General features: G+C 38.9%; 2 protein-coding genes across 2 annotated transcripts; both read right to left on the bottom strand.

The window, feature by feature from the left end:
• Positions 1-788: 788 nt before the first annotated feature.
• On the bottom strand, positions 789-7232 carry LOC115728862 (zinc finger transcription factor YY1). Its single transcript, XM_048278820.1, has 6 exons — positions 6972-7232; positions 5820-5878; positions 4537-4736; positions 3230-3319; positions 1937-2080; positions 789-1541 (listed from the first exon to the last, which is right to left on the bottom strand). Exons 1-6 carry the CDS (start codon positions 7055-7057, stop codon positions 1002-1004), a joined length of 1119 nt encoding a protein of 372 aa, XP_048134777.1. The 5' UTR covers positions 7058-7232; the 3' UTR covers positions 789-1001.
• Positions 7233-21455: 14223 nt separating this feature from the next.
• LOC115728858 (ethylene-responsive transcription factor 2-like) lies at positions 21456-22054 on the bottom strand. Its single transcript, XM_030659265.2, has one exon. It carries the CDS (start codon positions 22044-22046, stop codon positions 21456-21458), a length of 591 nt encoding a protein of 196 aa, XP_030515125.2. The 5' UTR covers positions 22047-22054.
• Between the last annotated feature and the right edge of the window lie 3182 nt (positions 22055-25236).

Below are 25236 nucleotides of genomic sequence, written 5' to 3'. Positions count from 1 at the left end.
TAGTGAAAGACAAAAACAAGCCCAGAACATGTTCTTGGACGTTTTGAATCATGTTACTTGGGCTGGGCTGGGCTAGGACTCATCTCACCCGGTGAATAAGAAGGATAATAAAAGTCAAAAGACCAAAATCTTTTCTCTACAAGTAAACCAGCCAGCATGTTCTGCCAGGGCACTTAGGTAGATGACATTTCTTAAAGTGGAATATTATAAGCTGAATTAAGTAAAATTTCTCTAATTAGAAGTATATTTTCTTTTATTTGATATATCGCGATTAAAAGACAATTTGACGTTCAAATATTCTTAGTTAACTAAAATTTTGAACAGCTTTAGTCCATAATCATGATATCATCTCATATATTTACAAAACTAATCTTCCCGTGCGTTGCATGGACATGAAGACGTTGATTCTAAGTCCATCATAACGCGACTTTTCCTCATTTTACTTGAAGAAGATTAAGAAATTTAGTTAATTAGCGTGAGTTAGACAACGAATACATATAGATAATTTTGTCTATGAAATGCTTCCTATGAAAAACAGTATGCCCATGTATTGTTTTTCAAGTTACAGCTCTTGGAAGAGTACCATAACCCTCGCTTTCAAGAACCGGCGCCAAACAAATTTCAGAGCAGAGCAAGTAGCCATTCCTTTGAAATGATAGCACAAGTCAATTCCTCCCTTGCTTTCATTTTATTCAGAATAATCACTTAGACCGTCTACGAAAATGAATTTTGCTGATGAACAATCTCAATCTGGCCGTTTGACGGGGTTTCATAACTAGGTATCTCTGCACTACTCATTTAAGTCAGAAAAATTCCCAGGACGATGCTGCTGCAGATCTGTTCTGACACATCTGAACGCGGCTCATTGAGGAATCGCCAGTAATGGCAAGAGAGTGATCAAGCTTCACTGTGGAGCTAATTGCAGCATCCTCCAGATTATCCTTGTCTCCTCATCAACCAAATCCTTCCTCTAAAATACATATGTTGCTGCAGAAAGCTTGCTAGTCCTCATACTCCGTCTCCTCATCGTCATCCTCGTTTTCTGCATATCTCCATCCCTCCACATTCTCTTGGTCCTCCTCTGTTTCTTCACTATCATCTTCCTCATACATGTCTTCTTTAACTGGCCACGGTTTCTTCACCACATTCAAAGTGATGGGAGTAGGGCTGGCGGCACGTTTCCTCTTAGCGGACTTTGCTGGAGGTGTCTTCAAGTTCGGCTTCTGTCTGCTTTGCTTCTGGCTTTTCCCGTTGGCGCGCTTTCCGCCGTAGTTATCTTGATCACTAGCTTCGTCCATTTCATGATCCGCATTGCGTGTGGCATTCTCAGCATTCTCATCAGCCATGTACTCGGGATGCTCTCTTCTCAAGTGAAGCTTGAGCTTGTACTCATGAATATAAGCCTTGTCACATGTCTCATACGGACAAGCATAAGGGCGATCCGATGATGCCGACCCATAAGCTCCACTGGAAGGCTTAGAAGCTTTAGTAGTGATCTTCTCCGGAGGAGGTGTGTACTTCGTCACCTCAACTACTGCATTCTGTGGAATTAGGTAGAAAGTAAGTCAGAGATTCAAAGTCAATTAAATCAATGACACGGGAACTAAAATAGCCCCTAGCATAGTACTTGAAACTTCGATTTCCAAAAGTTCCCAAGCCAACCAATATTTATAGGAAAAATGAAGAAGATTAATTTCCTTTCAGATTGATCATAACTAGCCAACTTAGCGACCCGGGCAATAATCATGTATCAAAGATGTAGAGAATTAAAAGCGAACTAGGACATGTGGAACCCAATCTTGGACAATAAATAGTATCACACATGGCCTAGAAATTAAAAAGACAATAGGACATGTGGAACCAAATCTCAAACTGCTCAGATGCCTGGCTCCCCAAGCATCCTTCAGCAATAAGATAATAAGAAAGCAAGACCAACCTTTTCATGCTGAGATGCAATGTGGTTCTTAAGCTTGTACTCATGAGCATATCTCTTTCCACAATCTGCGTATGGGCAAATATGATAGTTCTCCTGAGAATGTGTTTTCATGTGGGACCTCAGGTTGAAATCCAGGGAAAATGCCTGAAATAACATGTTAACTGTCAAATACAAATGGTCCAAACAACGAACAACTACAGGCATCTGTGGCATCTCCAGAATAGGTGGATTAAATTCCAACATGTCGTTTATCATATCCCCCAGTGTGCTAATTATTCATGTCTTACACCACTTATTCACAAAATTCTTAGGTGTTAGATGTCTTTCGGTTTTAAGTACTAAATTATATTCTGTAACCAATTATGATCTTAATCCTCACAATCAAATCAGTGAAACTTATGATGTAGAAAGGCAAGCAAGAATGGAATTAGAATGCTAACGAATGAGTGAGAAAAAGCAGACTAAAAAACATATCAGCACTTACTATACTAAATAGAGGATTTAAAATAAGGAAAAATTATGCTTTTCGTCCTTGTAATGTCACACTCTCAAATCAACTGCCTGTACTTTTAATTTGATTAATCAAGTCCTTCCACTTCTACTTTCATAAATTATCTGATGAAATTCCTCTATCACCACATTCGGCCAAGTTCAACTGATTTGGCCATCAGACGATCTTGCAGTGTGACGTGGAGAAAATCTTTCCCATTGTGGATGTCCAGGAGGTTGTCCACATGGGCTAAAATCTATCCATATCATACCCCGACGTTGTTTACATTGGTTAAATTTTTTCCACACACGTATGCACGCTGTCATCATCCAACTGGCACGTCAGTTGTATTTGACTGGATTAAGTGTCAGGAGACTTGATTAGAAAATTTGTGATAGTACATTTTAACTTAACAAATTAAATATGCAGAGACTTGATTAGAAAACGCATGAAAGTACAAGAACGAAAAGTAGAATTTTCCTTAAAATAATCCGTGAAACTTGATAAAATAACACACCAACCTCACCAAGATCGTCAACTTCTATTTTTTTGGGTCAGATGATTCTCACCAAGTAATGGAAAGAGAAATTGAACTATCTCAGAGATGTAAAAATCTCTTGCTCAGTCTTAGCCCTATAGAATTCTAGTCAGGACCTGGTTGGGAACTACAATTCTGGCAACACCACTATAGAAATTTGAGACACCATGTCATACAAAAAAATAAATGCTAACAAGTGAATAAAGATAAACAAAACCCAGCAAAGCCTAGAAATTAGATTCAGGGGGACAGATTGATTGACCACCTTACCACAGCCTTCATAAGGACATACAAAATCTCTTTCCCCAGTGTGAATAAGAAAGTGCCTTTTTAATTTCGAACTATCCAAAAATTTCTGCAATACAAGCAAAGGAACAATCAGCATGCAGTGCAGACCTAAAGAGACCAAAAAGAAAAATAACTTTCAACCACATAACAAAACAAAAACAACTACCCAAAAAAAAGGGAAAAAAAACTACCAACAAACACTCCATCTAAAACTTATATAGTTCATTTACATTTGATAAGGATATGCCTGCAAGGCTGGCAGAGAAAAAATTTTCATATTTTGTAAGTTCGGGTAGAAGGTCCAACCCTTAAACTATATGTTGAATACTTTAACCCCAAAGAACCACAAAGGGAATAGACAAACAGGGAATAAGACAGAAAAGCTGCACATGAAATGAAATTTTAACTCAAGAACCAAAATTTATTAAGTGAATGGAGACCAACCAAAAAACCAGATGCTGGAAACTAGTTGCTAACTGATCTCTAGACCTCTACCAGTCACACTTAGCATTGGTGGTCGCTGACCAGTGGCTGATCTTTGCTCTGGTCAGCAACCAGCGAAAGGGTGCCGTTGTTGTGCATGTGAGTGTGCTCTTGAGAGAGAGAGAGAGAGAGAGAGAGAGAGAGAGGAGAGGACAACTGGACACCCTGCTAAAGTCCATCAGACACAACCCAAAAGTTTGTAAAATGGCAAAACGGATCAATTGATAAATTGACTGAAGGCCCCTCGGCACTCAGACAAAAATCACATGCATAGCAAGCTTACACATTAGTCATAAACCCCACATATCGGGCATTGAGATTCATAGATGACATGATTTGAAGCACGTAATCTAAACCTATCCACCACCAAACCAACCAGAACAATGACTGGGGATTGATTATCCAATGCCCCTATGTGGCAATATCAACAAGTAAGCTTAAAGTTGTTCATAAAAACTAAAAAAACAGTAGAGGAGGGCAAGCCCCAGGTTTATTTTATTTTTTAAGTCATCTCCATAAGGCTCTGTATAAAATAAACTTGAGAGCCATTAAAGTTAGTAAAACGCATGCTGGCAATTGAAAGAAAACTATGAGAGAAGTCATGTCGTAATTGCTTAAAATATTATCCAGGCCATTATGCAGTCACCACCATATGGTTAAAATATCACAAAATATCATTGACTGTCCCAGAAAAGACACTAAAATCTAAGATAACAGCTAGACATTAGCTAAATAGATGAAAGCAATAACAACATTGAGATGATATAAGATGAACAAGCACAAAAAAACAAGGCATGCTACCTTTCCGCATCCCTCATAGTGACACACATACTGTCTTTCTCCATGAATGTGAGAATGCTTTCTCAAAGCACCAGCGTCAATAAAGGTTTTCCCACATCCTTCATAGCTGCAGAGGAAAAGGACTTCAGTAGTTGGCTCTGGCTCTGGTTCTGGCACCTTTGGCTCCTTTTCCTTATCTTTTAAGGCCTTCAATGAGCTCTCTACATGTGAGACATATAGAAACTTGAGCTCATGTTCAAAAGTTCTTTAGGTGATGGTGATACAAGCAAAAAAAACAATATTTCAGCTACACCAAAGAGAAATGGAGAAGGAAACACAAATGAAAAAGAGAAAGAAGAGGAAAATTGTAATTAGAGAGTATAAAACCAAAGCAGAGTTTTGATGAACTTCAAATTGTCTAATGAAATTCGGGTATAAAACTAGAGCTCCAAAACCTTCTCATCGATTTAATGATCTGGCACCATTTCTAAGAAACTCCCTAAAGTAGTTATCCAAAGAATAGACAAGCTTTAATTTTGCAAACGAAGCACCTGCTTCCAGATCCAATTGCCATGGATGGCTATCAGCAAAAGGATTCATCTAGTAATGCTTAATTGAAAATTCATGAGTTTCTTTCTCCCATCCTCCAGTAAACCACACACAGAAAAAGAAGGCACATTCTCATTCAAGAACTCTACAAGGTAACTCCACCATTACCATTACCATTACGACAGCCACTATGAAATTAAGCAAGCTTATAGGAGAAAATATACCGGACTTAACTACTGGTCACTAAGACATTGGAGAAAATTGACAAGTATAATCACATTAAAAGGCAAATAGCAAATCTCATTGAACCATTGTGTACCCTGGAAAGAATCTTCAGTGAAGAAAAATGAAAGTAACTTAAAAATGGCACTTATACCTATTCTTCCAGTTACTTGGAGCCAGCTTCATCGGTTTATGCCTCACTTGAATTAGCTATTTCCCCAAACATCACATGTTTTCACTTTTCACCAACCTTTTGACAAAGGAGTTTTAATTTGGCTTTTTGCTTTCCACATTAAACACGAAACTTCTTTTACATACTTAACACCCACAGTTTCTAGAAACACATAATTATTAAGATGTATATCACCTCAAACCTAAATAAAAAAACAACTTTCAACAGGTCAGGAAATTCAATAGAGCTTATTGAATGCCTTAAAAGTATTAAGAAAGCCAATCCCACTGCCATTCCAAATTATAACAGATTAATAAAACAAATTCAACATTAAAAGTTACAAATGAAGTGCAATAGTCACCTGTAACCCATTTCAAGACATAGCACTTCCCGCCAGTTGCTACGACATCTTGTGGCACCCTAAAAAGAAATGCAATACATCATATATAAAGCCCAAATCACACAATAAGGTGGTAAACATGGCACTTAGAACCATCAAAATACAAGAATAAGGCGCAAAAGAAAAAGCTTTAAATTTTTTTTCAGAGAAACTTGTGGTACTAAACTCAATCCACCCAACACCTACCAGATGATTAGCAGTTAGAAATTTGTTAAAGGAATCCCTCGGAAAACAAGCAAACTCAAGAGGCCAAGTTTAGTAAGAATCCAATTACATGCTTCTAATGCTATGACTCTCAATGCCAATAGGTTAAGCCCTCTGGAAACATCAGATATAACCAAAACTCACACAGAATTACGCCCGGGGAAAACGATGTCCAAGAAACAGATGTATTCTGGTACAACTATCTGATGTTAAAATTACCAAATGCAAGCATGCCTGCACACACACGTCCACGAGGATTGAAACTTAAGGCATAAGAAAGAAACAATCCGACGAACGCATGGACTAGATAGGAGTACAAAAGTACTGTCTTCCACTGGCATGAAATTCTCTGTGGGACTTAAAGAAAACTCCATTCCCCCAAAAGTGGCAACTCGACAAACCCATACATAAAAACAAACTTATACCAAGAGTTTGCAAAATGCAGAGCAACAACCCAAACTCAATCATCAAGGATATTGGATAACTCAAATAACCATACAGATAATCTACATAACACGAGCGATATAGTCCTCACACATTAAAGGTTGCAAAAGAGAGGTTTTTCCAACTCTCTATCACTAGATTTCACGACAAGTTCCCCAGGCCTGAGCAATTATTCGCAAGATACAAAAGCAACAACTAAATTCGAAATTTTTCACTTGCTGCCTCACTGAAATTGACCCAGGAACTCAAGATTTTAATGAAATCGATGATTCAACGATACCGCACGAGATTTACCCTAAATTCCTACTACGAGTACGTAGACGGTACAATCCCAAATTCTCCTTCCAGGCAGCTTAATTGAAGCAAAAAAATCACAAATTGTTCCTCAAAAAACACAGATTGATTGAAAAAGAGTACTGCAATAATCCAAACGATGAGAGAGAGAGAGAGAGAGAGAGAGAGTACCATTCTTTGACCCACTTGACAGCGGGAGTCTTGGCCTTGAGGATGGGGCGTCGGTCGAAGAGATTGTGGATGTAATGAGTCTCCATCTTCGGATTGCGCTCCCTTCGTCGCTTCGCTACACCTCCATATCCAATCAAAATCCAAGCAGTTTAAGAATTAGGGTTTGGAAAATCGTCATCGAGACGACGACATCCGACACGAATTAGGGGCAGACAGAGAGAGACTGTTGAAAGCTAAGGAGACGGTTCATGTCGAGGATGGGGTTGTTCACCGAGCAGCCCATAACCGTAAAAATCATAACTTTGGAATTATTGGACAAGTAGTGTTTATTTTTCCAAGGAAAAGAAGAACACAAAGTGCCTCAAGTTTGGCCCACGTTGTGCAATATACAAGTGCCAAACACTTCCATGTCACTGTCAACTTCGATCTGGGACAATTGAAATCCGACATGATAATATTTTAATATTTTTTCGACTAATGAAATTTGTCAAAAATTTAGCAAAATTCAATTGAAAAGCATGTAATGAAAAATGCTAATTCAACAGAATTTAGAGACAAATCGCTCAATTTTCCCACTTTCTCCAAACCCTAATTCAGAGTGATGATTTTTGGGCAAAACATTATGAGATGAATCTTGCGATGGCGAGAAGAATAAGCACAAGCGGCTCAAGTTCGCATCAACAAAGCCAAGAAGAAGGTGAATATTACTGGCTAAATCACTTACCTTTTCCTTGTTGCGAGATTCCTTCCTCTAGCACCATGATTTTATTTTCCCCCCTACAAGCACCACGGAGTCCAAATTTTTATTTTCCCCTCTAATTGAGTGAGTGAATAAGAGAGGATGATGCCGGTCGATTGAGTCACTAGTGAGAGAGAGAGATATAGCTCACGAGCAAGCGAGCAAGAGTGCGAACACGAGATAAGAGAGATTTCAAGTCAACACAAAGAAGGAGATTTGAAGTCTACACAAATAGGGATTTGTCCATTTTGACAAAGATATTCCATTTGAGGGATGCGGCGTCGTTTAGGTATTGAAAGGCTACTCATCGTCCATGTTGGACTTTTTTTTTTTTTTTTCATAAATACCACCTATGTAATAACGTTTTGTTAAAAAAAGTCATGTAGGGTTTTTGTTGGAATTTGTCACGAAGGCATAGATATTTAAGTGATATGGCGAAAAGTTTGTATCAAATGAGCGTTATAAGAAAAAATGAAAGATAGGAAAAACATGGACATTTTTGTAAATATACGATCGACACCAAATTCTAGAACTTGCTTTATAGGATAGATAGATAAATAGGTATAAGATATCTAAACTTTCCGATTCCGTTAAAGTCTACTTTGCAACATTAATGATTCCGTTCGCATGCATTGTGGCAAGGGTTGCCCAAATAATTTTGAGCGTGAGATATGTGATTTAACAAGAAATGTATCGTATCGAAATTAAGTTACTAACCACTCTATCAATGTAACATTGAGTGCAAATTTTTCAAAAAATTGTAACTCCATGTAGAAAATCTTGGTTGAGTTTAGTGAGATGATGAAACTAATCGTTGGTGAAGTGGGGATACAAAGTAAGAAAGATTGTGCTCGTGGATGATGTCATTGATGTCACTCTCAGTTGTTCATTTGAAGGGTCTACTTCTCAGTTGTGAGGACACCACATTTCGCAAAACTTTGGGGGAAATGATTCGTTTCATCTCCCCAAAGATGATTCAAGATGTATTTACTTAAAAGAAAATACCGTTTGGTTACTAACTTTTGGTACGGTTCTTTGCAAAATAGCCTTTAAATATAAAAGAAACAACGAAAATGAAAGCAAATGCTTACTGTTCATAGTCTCCTTTGTGAGAGCAGAGGGCCGTTGTAAGCTCCGGCGAGGGCTTCGAGGTCGTGTGGCAATACCGGGATAGCGCCACCATAAGGATCGCCTTGCCTAGGATAGGGCGACCCTAAGCGAGATGCCGAGGGCTTCGAGTTAGTGACTGACAAGAAAGCCACCATGGGCTTTTGAGTTCCTAGAGCTTTGAATTTGACTTTTTAGGGTGTCCAATTTGAGGTTGAATTTGATTATGAATTTGCTTCTCGGCCATCGTCGGCCGGCCTTTCACGACCTTTAGTGGAGCTTCACGGACGACCCAAATCTACAACTTTGGAGAAGATGAACAGTGTCCAAGCAAGGGTAAGATCAAACTCTGAAAAAAATTGTCGGAGCAATTTTGTAAGAAGAAAAGTTCATTAATTTCAGAACCTACCTTCCGAAAATATTGAAAGCCCAAAGCAAGTCTCCATAGGTCTTGAGCTTTCAGCTTTGCCAAAACCAATTTTTCTCCAAATCGTTCAAATCAAATATCCCTAATTTTTTTTTTCAAGAGGCTTTAAAGACTCAAAGCCCATCGAAAAAGTGGTTCCAAAATGCATTTCTATAATCACCATGCACACTTTGATTCTCGAGAAGAATAGCTTAAGACACACTCACACGCACAAAGTGAAAATTTTAAGTTGTATGAATCATCAAACTGATTTATAGGAGACGAGCAAATAATTGATAAATAGGAGGAGTCTATTTTATCTTCTATCGGACATATTGATATCATAACGGATTTTGATTTATTTTCTAATTCAAGATCAAGCGACCGACAATCAATTTAGATAATCAATAAGAGAAGTTAAAGTCGCTTCCATGTAGTTGATTATAGGATCAATAAGTGAGATCACATAAAAACACTTTCTACGAAAACATTAAAAAAAAAAAGAAATTAATCTTCATCAAAATCCTACTTATTCATAAGCAGTTTACTAATTAGTTGGACGAGGGATCCCCACTCCTTCCTTCTCCTTCACTTCATGCTCCTTTCCTTTTGACGGTGCGGCTCCGTCGATCGATTCTGGTTTCACGGTCAAGTCAAGACATTCTTCAGGAGTTGTCTTAAAGTAGGAAAAATTAGGATCATCGTCTCGATCATGAATCTCCTTGACTATATGAAGAGAGGCCCTTCCACCGAAAAGCTTATAAGTATTCTCCCCTCCATCGTCGTCCCTCGGTCTATTTGTGAGCGCGGCCGGCGGCTGTGCAGAACGATTTGGTTGTCGTTGTGACATCATGGAGGAGTCGGATTTCGTTGAGAGGATGCCTCCAGAATATAAGTTGGTCTTAGACACGATTAACCGGAAGGATTTAGCTATGGAGTTTATGAAGAATTCCCTTTGTTTTGGTCAGGAGAATTATATATCCACACCACGGGATTCCTAAATCCTATTGTCTTCTAATCTAACTATGACTCCTAGTACAAGTCCTCCTTTAAATATTTGAAGTCCTGATTGATTTAACTAACTTGGATTATCATATATATCACGTGTACATATTTTTTTACCATGCTTATCACATATATCGATGTATATCCTAATGTAATTCTTGCTCGCTAAATAGAATTTTAATTTAAAATAAAAGTTGTTCGCTCCTCCAGTACGCAATTAACTTAAACAAGCAATTATTGTCAATGCTAAATTATGTTTAAAAGAATATTAGCTGATTAATTTTCGATCCCGAAACGGTTTAAGATTTATTTATTTGTATCCCTTGTTTTTGGCCAGCTATTTATCTTAATTCTTTGAATCAACAAAATCTTACAAATATATCTATTCTATTATTTATTAGATAAGCTTATAATACTCGCGCGTAATTGGGTCACGTGACTCAACTTCATTTAAACCTCTTATTGGATACTTGATTTGGTGTACAAACTGAAAAATAAAACAACATAATTGAATACATACTTGATTTAGTTTCTTATACTTATTTTAAGGAAAGTCCTAATTTCTAAACTTATAACAAATTAATTAGAAGTGAGTCTAACCTTTTTCCTTTCGGCTGCTTCATCAGTCGATTTTGGTTTTGGGTTCAAGCCGAAATACTCCTCCGGCGTCTTCGTGAAGAAGGAAAGAGTGAAGTCGTCGTTCTGATGTGAAAACTCCGTGATTTCCTCGAATGCGCTCGCTCGACCAAAAGCCTCAGAAGTAGAACTCCTCCTTGGTCCGACAACCCCGCCATCATCGTGTTCGAGTCCCGTGATAAGTGGGTACAGGGCGGATCTGCCAAACTCAGCCGGCGACTGCGTGAATGGCGGTTCCAGGAGAAGTTCCGGACCGATGAGCCTTGAACTACGACCTCTTCTTGCTCCATTGAATGCGACATGTCGTCTGTGAAACAACTAAGATATAATTTGAGAAGTTCCTTTGGTTTATAAAACCCTCAGATTCCTAATCCTACAAGAAGTGAAACGGTAATCTGGTGTCCTCTCGCTGGCTGGAAAGGCTTCTGTTCCTTGTAGCTTGTTGATTCCTAGTCCTAATTGGTCTTAACAAAAGCATGAAGATCCAACGGCTCACGAGTTTTCAATCACATCTATTAATTTTCCACGTGTATTGCTAATTTTTTTTCTGGCAAAAGTATATATCTCCATTTAACTTCGCAACAACTGGATAAGCTTTGCATTCTTGAACAAATTAATTAACACCATGATACATCTTAACAAGCCGAAGTTACAACAGGACACCAATTCATGAAATAAGCACAATGAGGAGACCTAAACTTTTTGTCCATCCGTCGATCAAATCCAAAGCGTTTTGATTAGTATGGTGAATAGCCTTTTGAAATAGGTTCGATTAAGTCCTAACATCATTGCCGGTGGCATTTGTTTCCTGGAAAATCGTTTTGCTTCAATTTTCAACAAATTAGGTATGAAGCGCATTCAAGAATTTTACGCTTATAACACATTTTTTAATAGGAAATAATAGGATTTGGTCACTTCAAATTAGATTTGAAAAGGTATGTTTGACTCTATAATCAGATATCTTAAAATATTTAAGCATATTATTTCCTCTAAAGCATATGATCCCAGCGTACGTATAATGTCCATCGAGGTGTACAAAGTTTCCGAGAAAATCTAACCCGATATCAATTTTCCATGGCCAAAACTTATTCTTGCAAGAAAAATTATTCTTAGTCGTTTGGTTCTTGCCAAGATACTACTCACAAATCACGAACTATATAAGTTATAATTCCATGAAAATCAGGAAGCAAAGCCTTCAACAGAAAACCCTACAGCACAAAGAGAATTTATCACCAAGAATTAGCTAACAAAACCCTAAACCAAGAAAAGTCCTAGAAAGATTGTTTCCTCATGCTGTGAGAAAGTCCAAGAAAAGGCTTCCATCTCCTCTTCTTCTTCTCCTCCTCCTCCTCCTCCTCCTGTTGCTCCGCTGCATGACCGAACCATGGCGACCACTCCGTCGTTGACCCCGAATTGCAAAATCTGAGCAACACTGTTCATCCCATGCGATCTGTCCATCGATGCTTGATTATCAATCGCTGCCGTTTGATCGTCATCACCTCCCTGAACATTCTCTTCCTGGCTGTTCTCTTTCAAGGTCAGTACGTAGTTCGATCATTCCCAAACTCATTGACGTTGGTTTCTCTCGTTCTGCTGCAGTCTCCTCTTGTCGATCATGAATCGTCTTCTATCGTTCATTGCCGCCATTATGAACACTCCATTCATCTTGTGCCCCATTGGATGGCCTCGTACGACTCCAACCCAAAGAACTCGGCCAGCAACTGAGTGAACAAAACTCCAATGGAACAGTCCCATTGCACGAGGATCGAATCTGGAGATTCTGAACCGATTGCTCATTCCGTTAGACCGAATAGAGGCAGCTCTCTAGGTCCTGTTGGTAAAAAAAAAACTGCCGTCGCTTCTTCAATGGTGGTTGTTGTTCGTTGATCTGTCCAACTGGGGATGAAGCATATGGAAAATTTAAATCTGGACGAGTGCGAAGGTTTTTCTCAGAAAATCGCTCTTGGATATGTTATAAGGCTGTGGGAGGTCTTGTATACAAAAAGAGTGAATTGAGCGCCAATCTTTTTTTATTCGATCTTTTTCCTTAAATTTTGCCAAAATTCAATCAATTCAATCATTCTGTTAAAAATTATAAACGAGGTTAGCTAATGCACCCATAATTCCTATGCTTGTCCGTATGAGACGTGTGACAAGGCTTATATTCATGAGTACAAGCTCAAGCTTCACTTGAGAAGAGAGCATCCCGAGTACATGGCTGATGAGAATGCTGAGAATGCCACACGCAATGCGGATCATGAAACGGACGAAGCTAGTGATCAAGATAATTACGGCGGAAAGCGTGCCAATGCGAGAGGCCAGAAGCAAAGGACGTAAACCGAACTTGAAGACGCTGTTAGAAATATGCCCTAAAACAACTATGTGATAGTTACGTATTTGGGTATTTCAATTGAACTTTCAAATTATTAATGGCAAGACGTATTTATTCATTTGTCCAAATATTTATATATATGAATAAATTCCATAAGGTCGGTTGTGACCGGACTTATTCTTAAGACGTTGAGAATATGTATGTGACGGGTTTGCGGTTAGACCGAATCTTTAAAGTCGTTCCCGATCGATGGATTATTGAAGGGATATCAATTATCCTATTGAGATCGGTATGTTCTTAACTTCATAATTAAGTATTAGATACTTAAGGAATGACGAGTCACAAGTCATTGGATATTGTGATATCCGAGTTAGAACATAGGTGCTTGTCTTGGACAAGTTCATTGAACGTGACAACACTGAATGATTAGCGACATGGAAGCTTTAAGCGTGGTCAATGACTAATCGTTCACGTTTTGGTATTGTGTAAATAATCCTTCGACTTGAGGCATAGTGTTGACTTATGTGTTGGGTGGTTGTGGTTCACAAATGCGCATATTGGCGGGTCGTTGATTCGTCTCTGTATTTGATGGTCATAGTTCATTCACGTACGAAGTCACACGTATGCGCAAAATAGAATATGTCTCCTTTTTTAAAGGTTTGATGTCCTATGTGATCTAAATTGTGATTGCATTGAAATCCTCGGCCGGGGTTGTTGTTATAGAGAATGAAATGTTCATGTCTCGTATAAATGCATGTCGAGTTAGATTTGTACATATGATCGAATTGGCGGCTTGACAAATATTCCATGGCCTTTGTTCGATCGGGACATGGTAAGACGGAGGGATTGAATTACACCGTAGCCAAAACCGACGGGTTCATTATGTTCTTAAAGAATTCACATTGGATCGGGTAGCCATGACATATTGCTAGATGTCACTCATGGCTTGTAGGACCTAGAGGTTGATGGGGACAATCGATTCTCTTGGAAGTACTAATGTGTTAGTGCATTTCTTACTGCCAGCTCAATGATGAACCTAGGAATGTCACACACCTTAACCAATTTATGATGACGGAAAGACGACATTGCAAATCTGTTTGCAAATTTGTATACCGAATTTTTTAGTAAAGTTAAAATTAAATGGGATTTAATTTTATTTCACATTTTGGTCACACGTGCATACGATGCACACGTATGCTCTACGTGTATATACGATATACATATTTTTACTGTATGGTAAAATTATTTTTTACTGTATGGTAAAATTATTTTTTACTCTTGCATTAATAAATAATAATAATGATTATTATTTTTTAAAGAGCACTTTGTTAGTGCTTTTTAGATAGCATTTATTAAATTGTGAGTGCTATTTTTAGATAGCATTTATTAAATTGTTAGTGCTACTTTAAAAAGCACTTATTGATTAATGCTTTGTTAGATAGCTAATATAAATTGTTAATGCTATTTTAAATATCATTTATTTATTATAAATAGTGAGTGCTAATTTTAGATAGCATTTAACAATTTGTTTATGCTACTTTAAATAGCACTTATTGTTAGTGCTATTGTTAGGAAGCATTTATAAATTGATAGTGCTATTTTTAGATAGCATTTATTTATGATAAATTGTGAGTGATATTTTTATATAGCATTTATAATTTGTTAATGCTATTTTTATATAGCATTTATTTATTATAAAATGAAAGATGTTCTTGGCTATTTAAAGAGGGCAAGAATTTTGAGAAAGGAAGATGAATGTGAAGAGTATGCAGAATTTTTGAGAGCTTTGAGAGAAAAACACAAACACTCTCTTCATTCTCATATTCTTGAAGTGAACAAAATATAATCAAATTCGGAATACTGATTCCACAAACTGCTAGCACAATCGTTGTGGAATTTGTTGTTGTCTTCTTCGTTCGTCGATTGGTGGTGTGTCTGAACTAGAGGCCCGACGCTTGTGGGGCTCGGATCAAAGAACATTTGTATCTCTACCGGTTCAAGCACGCTACGAGAGGTAATATGTTATCTCCCTCTGATAAATATATTTTCGATTAAAATGCACGAACTACGCCTCTGGAGATACATGTATGGGTTGTATTTATTTCCGCTGCGCTTATTAATTTTTAAAGTTGCCCGTACATGTCTACGTGAATCCCAACAGACGCCTCCAGCGAAGGCAGCTAAGAGTCTCTTTGAATGTGGTGAAGAAACCGTGGCCTGTTAAAGAAGACATAAACGAGGAAGACTATAGTGAAGAAACAGAGGAGGACCAAGAGAATGTGGAGGGATGGAGATATGCAGAAAACGAGGATGACAATGAGGAGACGGAGTATGAAGACTAGCGAGCTTTCTGCAGCAACATATGTATATAGAGAAAGGATTTGGTTGATGGCGAGACGAGGATAATCTGGAGGATGCTGCAATTAGCTCTGCAGTGAGGCTTGATTGCTCTTTCTCCCCATTACTCGCGGTTCCTCAATGAGCCGCATTCAGATGTGCCGAAACAAATCTGCAGCAGCATCGTCCGGGAATTTTTCGACTTAAATGAGTAGTATAGAGATACCTAGTTATGAATCCCTTCTAGCGGCCAGATTGAGTTTGTGCCCATCAGCAAAATTCGTTTTCATAGACGGTCCAAGTGATTATTCTGAATAAAAATGAAAGCAAGGGAGGAATTCACTTGTGCTATCATTTCAAAGGAATGGCTACTTGCTCTGCTCTGAAATTTGTTTGACGCCGGTTCTTGAAAGCTAGGGTTATGGTACTCTTCCAAGAGCTATAACTTAGAAAAACCGTACAAGGGCATGCTGTTTTTCATAGGAAGCATTTCATAGACAAAATTATCCATATGCATTCGTTGTCTAATGCTAATTAACTTTCTTTCTTAATCTTCTAGTAAAATAAGGAAAAATTGGGTTATGATATGATGTACTTAGAATCAATGTCTTCATGTCCATGCAACGCACAGGAAGATCAGTTCTATAATTATATGAGATGGTGTCGTGATTATAGATTAAGTTGTTCAAAATTTTAGTTAACGAAGAGTATTTGAAGATCGAATTGTCTTTTAATCACGACATATCAAATAAAAAAAATGCCTACTTCCAATTAGAGAAATTTTTCTTAATTCAGCTAAAATATTCCACTTTCAAAAATGCAATCCACCTAAGTGCTCAAGCAGAACATGCTGGTTGCTTTATAAGTAGTGGAGAAAAGTTCTTGGTCCTTTGACTTATAATTTCCATTCTTATTCGCCGGATGAGATGAGTCCCTAGCCCAACCCCAATCCAGCCCAGCCCAGCCCAGCCCAAGTAACATGACTCAAAACATCGGAAAACATGTTCTGGGCTGGTTTCGTCTTTTACTAGTCTGGGAATCTTGGAAGGTATCTTGTGCAATGCGACGGCATCGTCCACGATTGTTCCCGGATTTGGCTTACAACTTCGAAAAACATTCGAGTTAATTCCTTTCCGACATAGCTTCCACAATCCATTTTTCCATTCGGGTTGTGTTTCTCGGAGATGTGGAGATTGTTTTTTTCCTTGGATCTGACCAAAATAGCCTTGGTCGATTCGTGCAAGATGAAGAGATGTTGTAACACCTCTGGTCCAACGAGGGCAGGGAGTGGATGCTAGGGCCAGAGGGCCTGGACAAGGAACGGCTCCTGACAGGCTTCTAGGACGACGAGGAGGAACAAGACTGGACCATACCACACACCGGAATGGGGGAGAATGTGATGATACAAGGAAGGGTCCAAAAAGTCCCACATTGAATATGAGAGGGACCTTAGGATGCCTTATAAGGCTTGGGCACTCCTATCTCGTGTAACGCGTTTTTTGAGGGCGGTTTAGGCAGCCCTCGGAGAAGCAAAGCCTTGCGAGCCTCGTCCCAAAGCGGACAATATTACACAGTGGTAGCACCCGGGCATTATATCCACTCTTGTGTTTCCTGTCCATATAGGCTGATCTTTTAGAACATTTTTTTTTTCGATAGTGGTCATTTTCTTTTCAGTAGTTTTGTTTTTGGATAACCAATGGTTACTTTTCATTAATTTATGAAACAATAGGCCCATGACATAGAATTCTTTTTTGGTCACTTCAAATGTTTTTCCTTCGGTAATGGTCATTTCATTTTATTACTTCTCATGTCGCAAAATTCATAAATATTATGAAATTGTCCATTATTGTCAATACTTATCAATCTATGGTGTTTGCTCTAAATATAAATTGTCACTGTCTTCAATATCGTCACAATCCTCAACATTGAGCAAATGGGATCGTTTAGGTCACCGGGGGAATGATTTTCAAGAAATGTTTAACAAGAAATTCCGGGATATGATCGAAGATGACGTGGTCAACATAGTCGGTGAGGCTTTTTAAGCAAGACAAACTTCATCGGATTTGAAACAGATGCATGCGGTTCTTATTCCGAGAATAAAATTATAAATTCTCATACGTGTGGTCCAAGTGATATGATTCAAAGCCTCCGAGAGGACATGAACTGGGATGAGGATGGAAGGTGTTCTTTTTTTTCTTTTTCTTTTTTGTCAGAGATGGAATGTGATTTACTGGCTCTCAATGCGGTCAATGGAGAAGCCAGTGACCTTATAATGCTCCGTGCGGTCCACGAGATATCATCAATTTATTATATTAATGAAATTACGAATTCTCATATCTTTAATATATAGTTTTTAATATACTAGGATAAATAATCAAGAATTACATTGACAATTCTGGTTTATTATTTATTTTTATGCAAATTTATATTGCCCTAATGATGGGGCTAAAGCATTAGAGAATGGAATTGCTTGGGCCACGTGATTAAACATCTTACTCATATCATTTCACACTCGAAAGATTTGGATATACTTAAGCCATCAAAATTTTCACTTAAAATAAATTATTTTCTCATTAATAATAATTGAAGATCGAATAGTTAGATAGCAAATATCACGCATATGTTTGACTATAGTAGATATTTTCATTGATTATAAGAATCATTAAGTCGTCTTTAGTATTGAAGAAAAAGCGCAATAATTTCTATTTCAATGTTGCTTTTTTCGTGGAGTCTTTGCTTCTTCTTCTTTTTTCGGTGCTTGGTTAGTGAAACTTGAGAATATCTGCAGGCAGAAAGCTGCTGGTGAAGCACGCGGAGTTTTGAGATTTTTTCGTCAGTGAAATTTTATGGGACCACTTTCGGTTATTCTAAAAGAAGCATCCGACATGGTATAAGGACAAGAGATCATGTATTCAAATCTTTCTAAGCTCATATTTGACTCTCTAATGAAAAATTTTCACGTTCGGTGCTAAGCGTGAGTGGAATATCAGAATAATTAAATATTACATCTTAAGCATTTAGAAAAGTCGGCCATGAAACCACCAAATCTCGCATCGTTGCGCTGAAGTGCGAGTTGCCAGGTTGCGTCTTAGACACTAGTCTTTACGAAGTCCGATGAGGATTTAGCCAACCTGATCGAGGAATATGACGAGGCTTCATTGATATCGAGATCTTCTTCTTCTTCTTCTTCATTGCAAAAGATCAAAGTTGTCCTCTTCTTGCCGATATCGCACAAACAAGGAAGCTTCCCTGCCTCCATCATCGTCTCCGTTCGCAGCGTCAAACTTCAATTCTTCTCATGAGTCGCCGATCCGGTGAGGTGGAGCCTTCGAGGCTAGTGCCGGCCACAACGACCTACAGAAGAAGAAGGGAAAATTAAAAGAAGATGAGAAATAAAAAAATAAAAACTCAAAAGTAAAAATAAGAGTTCAATTTCTTAGAAAAGAATTAAACATAAATAATAATAAAAAAGAAAGGAAAAAATAAAATAAAAATTATTAAAAGGAGTGTATAAAGGAAAATCAACTTTGATTTTCCATACTAAGCGGTGGAAAATATTATTAAGTTCATTTTAGGTTTCAACCAAACATCAGAAATTATTGACATTTACTTGGAACATATTTTTGATAACATTACATTTTCCACGAAATAAACCGATTCTAAAGCTGGATTTTCTTTTACAAAATAGAGACCGGCGCTCTGTCCACACATCCATGATTAACAACAAAAATTGATTTTTTTTTTTTTTTTGCTACTTGCATTCCAATCTCACGTATATGTTCCCTTCCGATTCGAAAAAAAAAAAACATATTTTATGTTCCCAGCCACATCGATTCATGCCGGAATATGCCTTTTGCATGTGATTGGTAGGAGTCAAGACCGTAGCCCTAACCATATTGGCTTCGCCGGATTTTGGGTCGAAATTCTTGGGACACGCTGTACGCTAACTCAACCAGCAGCTCTCATGTGCGAATTTTCCTCGGTTTCTAGCGGGATAAGTGCACCATGAATGCTATAACTTGTGTACGGTATTCACTTGAGTATCGTAACTTTCAAAACATTCACTTAGATACCATAACTTTCAAAAATCGTTCACTTGAGTACTACATCAACTTTTTTAGCATGCCACGTCAGCTTTTCCAGCTGCCACGTCGGCTTTTTCGGTATCCACGTCAGCATGGCACTCAAATGAACGATTTTTGAAAGTTACGGCACTTAAGTGAACGTTTTAAAAGTTATGACACTCAAGTGAACGCCGGATAAAAATTATGGCACTTCCAGTATACTTTTCCCGTTTCCATCCCAAGGTATGGGTCTTCTAGCACTTCAAAAGAGCTTTCTTTTGACAATGAGCTTGCTTGTAATAAAATTTGGTGGAGAGAGTTGTAGCATGACCAAGTTGGACTCGTAAGCTTCGCACTCTAACGAACATCAAGACAAGGCATATATTACATTTCGGGTTGGCGTTCCGCTGGTCGAGTCCCGCATAACGTGATCTATATCACTTCTATAGCCAGAACATAAAAAGATCAAACGTGTCTCCACTGCATATTCTATACACGACCGACATGTTGGGGGTGTCGCATCTCGCGACGTCGGAAGCACAAAGTAGCCCTACAAGGATGATTCTCGCAATGAAATGTAGGGTGCTCATAATCTTGCTCTCCCAGCTTCACTTTTGCTGTACGCGGTGCCAGAAGGCCCGGACTGCTCTGTTCGGGTGCCATTTTCATGTGATGAAGATGCTAACTTTTCGGTAGGGGTGTTTGTCGGAGCCAATTTTAGTGCTTGATGAGGACAATTGGTTTACTTAGATGATTTTTCATTTTGGTGTACGTGGTGCTGGAAGGCCCGAACTGCTCTATCAAACTCGGGTCTCTTATTTTTATTTATTTCATTTTACGTTTTACTTTCATTTTAACGGTTCTACCGGACCGCCTGAGAACAGGACCGATGATTCGATCGGTCCACAATTTCGAGGACATTTGGTCCTGTCCACGATTTCTGAAATTAAGAACCGATACCACCAGTCCGGTCCACGGTTCTTAAGGGAGCCAGAATAACTCCCATAATCTGATCCTCGTCGTCGGGCCTCAAATCTGGGTCCTAGGCCCTGACCTTTGGTGTCCCAAGTCTGGCCACCGGTCCCGCACCTAAGGGCCTTGTCTTAGTGCACTTTAATCGGATGTATTATCCCAAAAGCATGTTGAAGGATCTAATGGTATCCAAATGATCCAAAAAAGGAGGTCTACCTCATTTGAAAAGTCCAGCCGAAATTGCCTCATCGTTCCTTAAATGCTTGCTAAAAAAAAAAATTATATCTAATTCCTGCAAGAAAAACTGATCCGATTAAATTCTAAAATTCTAAAAGATGTTGTTTCCTTGTTACGATAAACGACTCAAACAACACAATGTAACATTGTTTTGCTCCTATCATTATGTCTTCATTATTAGCATGACATATGAACACATGGTTTTTACCTTTTTTATGGTAAGTTCGAGCACTCCTTCTTATGAAATGTTAAGGGTTTGATCCGCTTTTCCATTAAGACAAATTATTTATTCTGGATACCTCAAGGTATGTTTGAATCCACCCAAGACAATAAGGTTTGTCCTAAGGCAATTATTATAGCAAGAGGTTCTTTTCGGGAAAAAGTCGTAAGGTTCTCTTGGAACACGAGGTGATTGCCCATTCAAACCAATCACCGCATGCCATCATGATTTGCAAAATCAATGCTTATTAGGAAATTTGTTTTACCTTTTTATGTTGCTTAACTCCAAAGGAAATGTCTGACCAAAAAAAAAAAAAACTCCAAAGGAAATGAAATCAAGGCACTAAATTGATGCTTTCTACAGCGTAAATTGCCTGATCGACTTCTCATTATCAAAAGATTCAAAACAATGTCGTTGACGTTTGCACGGTCAAAGTGAAAATTTTTCATCCCCACTCCAAAAACCCATATCCATTACGGGAAAGGGTACTGGAGTTCCAAAATCCACTTCCGCATCCACATTGACCTCTCCCCTTCTCCTCTTCATCCTCGTCACCGAGCCGTCATCGCTAGATGTGGATGGCGAGCTAGGCTCGGCAGACGAACACTTGCGGCTGACTCTGACAGGCTCGTACTCGGCCGAGCCGATGAGATGAGGGAAGTTGACCTTGGCCTTGGACCCCCTCATCTTAAAAGCTGCCCGGTCATAAGCCAATGCCGCGTCCTCGGGTCTCTCATAAGTGCCGAGCCAAATCCTCGCCCCATTCTTTTTGGGGTCCCTTATCTCCGCCGCATACTTTCCCCACGGCCGCCTTCTCACTCCTTTGTAATATGTTTTCCCGACCGGTGCCGATACCTCCTGCTCCACCTTCTTCAGTTTCTTCTCCGTTGCTAAACCAATGCCGTCATAATCGTTGGTCGTCACTTCAAAATCAAGTTCTTGACTCAAAGCCAGACCAACATTGTCATAATCAATGGTCGTCACTTCGAAATCAAGCTCTTGATTTGAAGCCAAAGGCATCGTCCACCCGGAATTTGAAGGGATGTATCGCAAACCGATTCAGAATGATCGACGGATAATAGAAGAAAAATAGATCACACATGGTTTACCCAGGTTCATCCTAGAATAGGGCTACATCCCGCAAAGAGATTTCACTATAATTTTAGGTTTACAACCGCATAACTCGTTACAATGATCAGCAAAAAACGAGCAAACATAAATATGCCCTAAATGGGTCCAAAACCTAATTTATCCGAAACCCCTTTAATTTCTTAACAAATTAGCTAACTTAGACAAAAGCCCAAACTCGTTGAGGTTTCGGGAGCGCTGCCCCCGAACCCCAGCTCGCTTACCGAGGAGCGGAACCCCCACCCGCCGATTGGGCGGTGGGACACCCATGTTGAGGGCGCCGCCCTCGAAACCCCGCATTCCCATGTACAAGGGTCACATAACGTCGGATCATACTCCGGTTTCCCTAAGCTCACATGGGCGTGCCCGGTATGAGAAACAAGGGTCCTCGAAGTATTCGTCAACTCCAACAGAATTGAGCGTGTTGCACATAGCGCTGTTCACCAACATGCTCTGCGAGTCGTCGACTTTCAGGGGCAATTTGCTCCAACTCTCGGACAATAAGAGATTACTGAAGCTTGAACTCCTCTAGTATGTGTTTGCTGGAGCTTGTGCATGGAATGTGGCATTGACACAATCATCGTCATCTTCAAAAAGATGATCACAAATGGATTTGAAAACATTGAATCGATCAGTCTCGAAGGGACCGATGATTTCCTGAAGCATTTTCCGCTTTTGGCTAGAAATTTTGTAGATTTGAGATCACTGAATGTGGAAGGTTGAAGGGAAGATTTGGTTTCTGAAGTCAGAGTGAAGAGTTGAAAAGAACATGAAAGTGGGAGATGTATATATAGGTTGAGCTTGACCGGTGGAGTGTGGAAGATTGAAGGAGTGATCTTGGATGGAGTTTCTAAGAAAGTGCATTTAACAATGACCAATGAGACTCTCAAAAACATGCTTCAAATGCTCAATTTGACTTTTTTAATCAAGAAAGACATAAGTTGATTTTATTTTTGTTATCCGTACTGAATGACATAAATTGATATTATTTTTTGATATCCGTACTGAATTAAAAAGCAAAAGTATGGGGCACGCTCCGTTTTGTTTAATTGTGGGAAGGACAATGATATTGGTGCATGCTTCTGTATCTAGAACATGGTTTTTCACAATCACATATTGTGCACGTGATTCAAAAGAAAGCTGCAGAGCCATATCGTCCTCTATTCAAATAGACGGATTTTTTTTTTATTTTTTATTTTTTATTTTTGGTGCTAGTGAGTGTCAATAATGTTGGTAAGTGTCAAAAGAAATTCATTGAGTCTCAAGTCGCGATAATGCAATCGAATCATAAAACTTTCACAAAGTATAATCAAGTTTTAAAACTTGCCAAATTGGTTTAGTGAAATTCTTCTCTTTAACTCTGCTTGATTTCTAAAACTTGATTAGGTTGGTAATAACCTTTCTTCTCAGACTCAAAGAATAAGAAACTAGGTTCGTTAGTCAGTTTAAGATTTCTGATGGTAAATAAGCCAGGTCTTTTCATAATGGAGACGCTACGTTTAGCATCGTGTCTCTAGCTTAGAAGGGAAGGATGGAGTGAATGATTGCGTCAGAAGAACTTACATGGGTAGGTTTAATACGTGAACTACGCTCTTCTATCCACATCTCATGTTGGAGCGTAGATCGTGAACGTGTTTGTTTTCAATCAAAGTTTCAACTCGAGCTAGGGGTGGATCAACTCCCGCCCTAGTGGTACAAGACTTACTGGGGGGACTCTCGGCTTAAAGATCAAAATGTTGCGGATGCAAGCCATTAAATAATAAAATTGACAGAACGAAAAAAAAAAAAAAAAAAGAACACCAGATTTACATAGTTTGATCTCAGTGAAATATATCTATCAAGAGAGTATCAATGAATTCCACTATAGATTAAGCGATACCACGGGGATTATAATTACAACTCGAGTCACTCAAAACACTCCTCGTGTTTTCCAGCATTAATTACATCCAACGACTCATGCAGTGTTCAGCTCTAGAATTTTTCGCGAAATAATCTCTCACTCTCCTGAAGGGGGTCCACAAATTTCATTCTAAGATTTAATAGTTTCGACGCTTGAACTTTTGATTCCAAAATCCACGGAGAAGACCCTTTCCAAGCAGACGCCATAATGTCAATGTACGAATAGCCATGATAGGATTTAACGTCCAGAGGCCAAGATCAACATGGAATCAGAAATCCATGTTCAGAACCCAAAAGTCGGTCAATCCAATTCCAAATTTGGACTTTACTGATTCACACAAGATACGTAGACGCAAATCAAGCAATGAAAAGATAGAAGAGCGATTCACTGGCCGGAAATGTAGGAAGACAGGAATTATTACAAGAGGCTGCGGGTTAAAACACCTAACGCTGATCTCGTCTCCTCCTGGGACAGCATCAGGTTATAAGCCATTGCTTGGGAGGTTAGTGAAGGAATTAGGATGCGAATAATTATGGAACGAACATAATCAGCGGCAAACTTTGCTTGGGACTAAGGTAATTACTTTAGGGTAAGAAAAGATCTTTAGGTTAATTCGAGTTATAACGTCCATTCAAGCAAATGCCCAGTGGGTTTACGTTGATTGAGAAGATGAAGTTCTTACTATAATTTCCATTAAAGCAGCCAAATCTTGTAATTTTTGGGGTTTGAAAAATTTTGAATCTCAAACATAGCTCAAATCAGATTGTTTATTTCATTTAGACAGCCTGATTTGAGTAATGTCACACATATTATGGAAATCCCAATATTAGGCGATCCGGATCCGAGATAATTAGAGATTGAGCCATTGAATTTTTCCAAAGAAAGAAGAGAAAAAAATCAGTGCATGTGATATATTTCCCACGATCACATTGGGGCTGTTAGGAGATTTTCCATATGAATGCGATATCATCTCCTGTTTGTCAAGATGTTTGAATGAGAAATTTGTGATCTTTTTGGAATCTCCAAGTGCCTATAAGTAATAAAGCACGTCAACGCACGACCTCATCTTCATCCCGCGGTTGCCCTTCTCCACACTCCGCCGCCCATCACCGGTCCGTCCGTAAGCCCGGCCACCATATCCTCTCTTGATCCGCGACGTCGCCATCACTGTCGACATCAAGT

Source organism: Rhodamnia argentea, chromosome 5 (genome assembly GCF_020921035.1).
Source record: "Rhodamnia argentea isolate NSW1041297 chromosome 5, ASM2092103v1, whole genome shotgun sequence".
Classification (NCBI taxonomy): domain Eukaryota; kingdom Viridiplantae; phylum Streptophyta; class Magnoliopsida; order Myrtales; family Myrtaceae; genus Rhodamnia; species Rhodamnia argentea.
The sequence above is the reverse complement of the archived record's forward strand: the minus strand, read 5'-3'. Positions and strand labels throughout refer to the sequence as shown.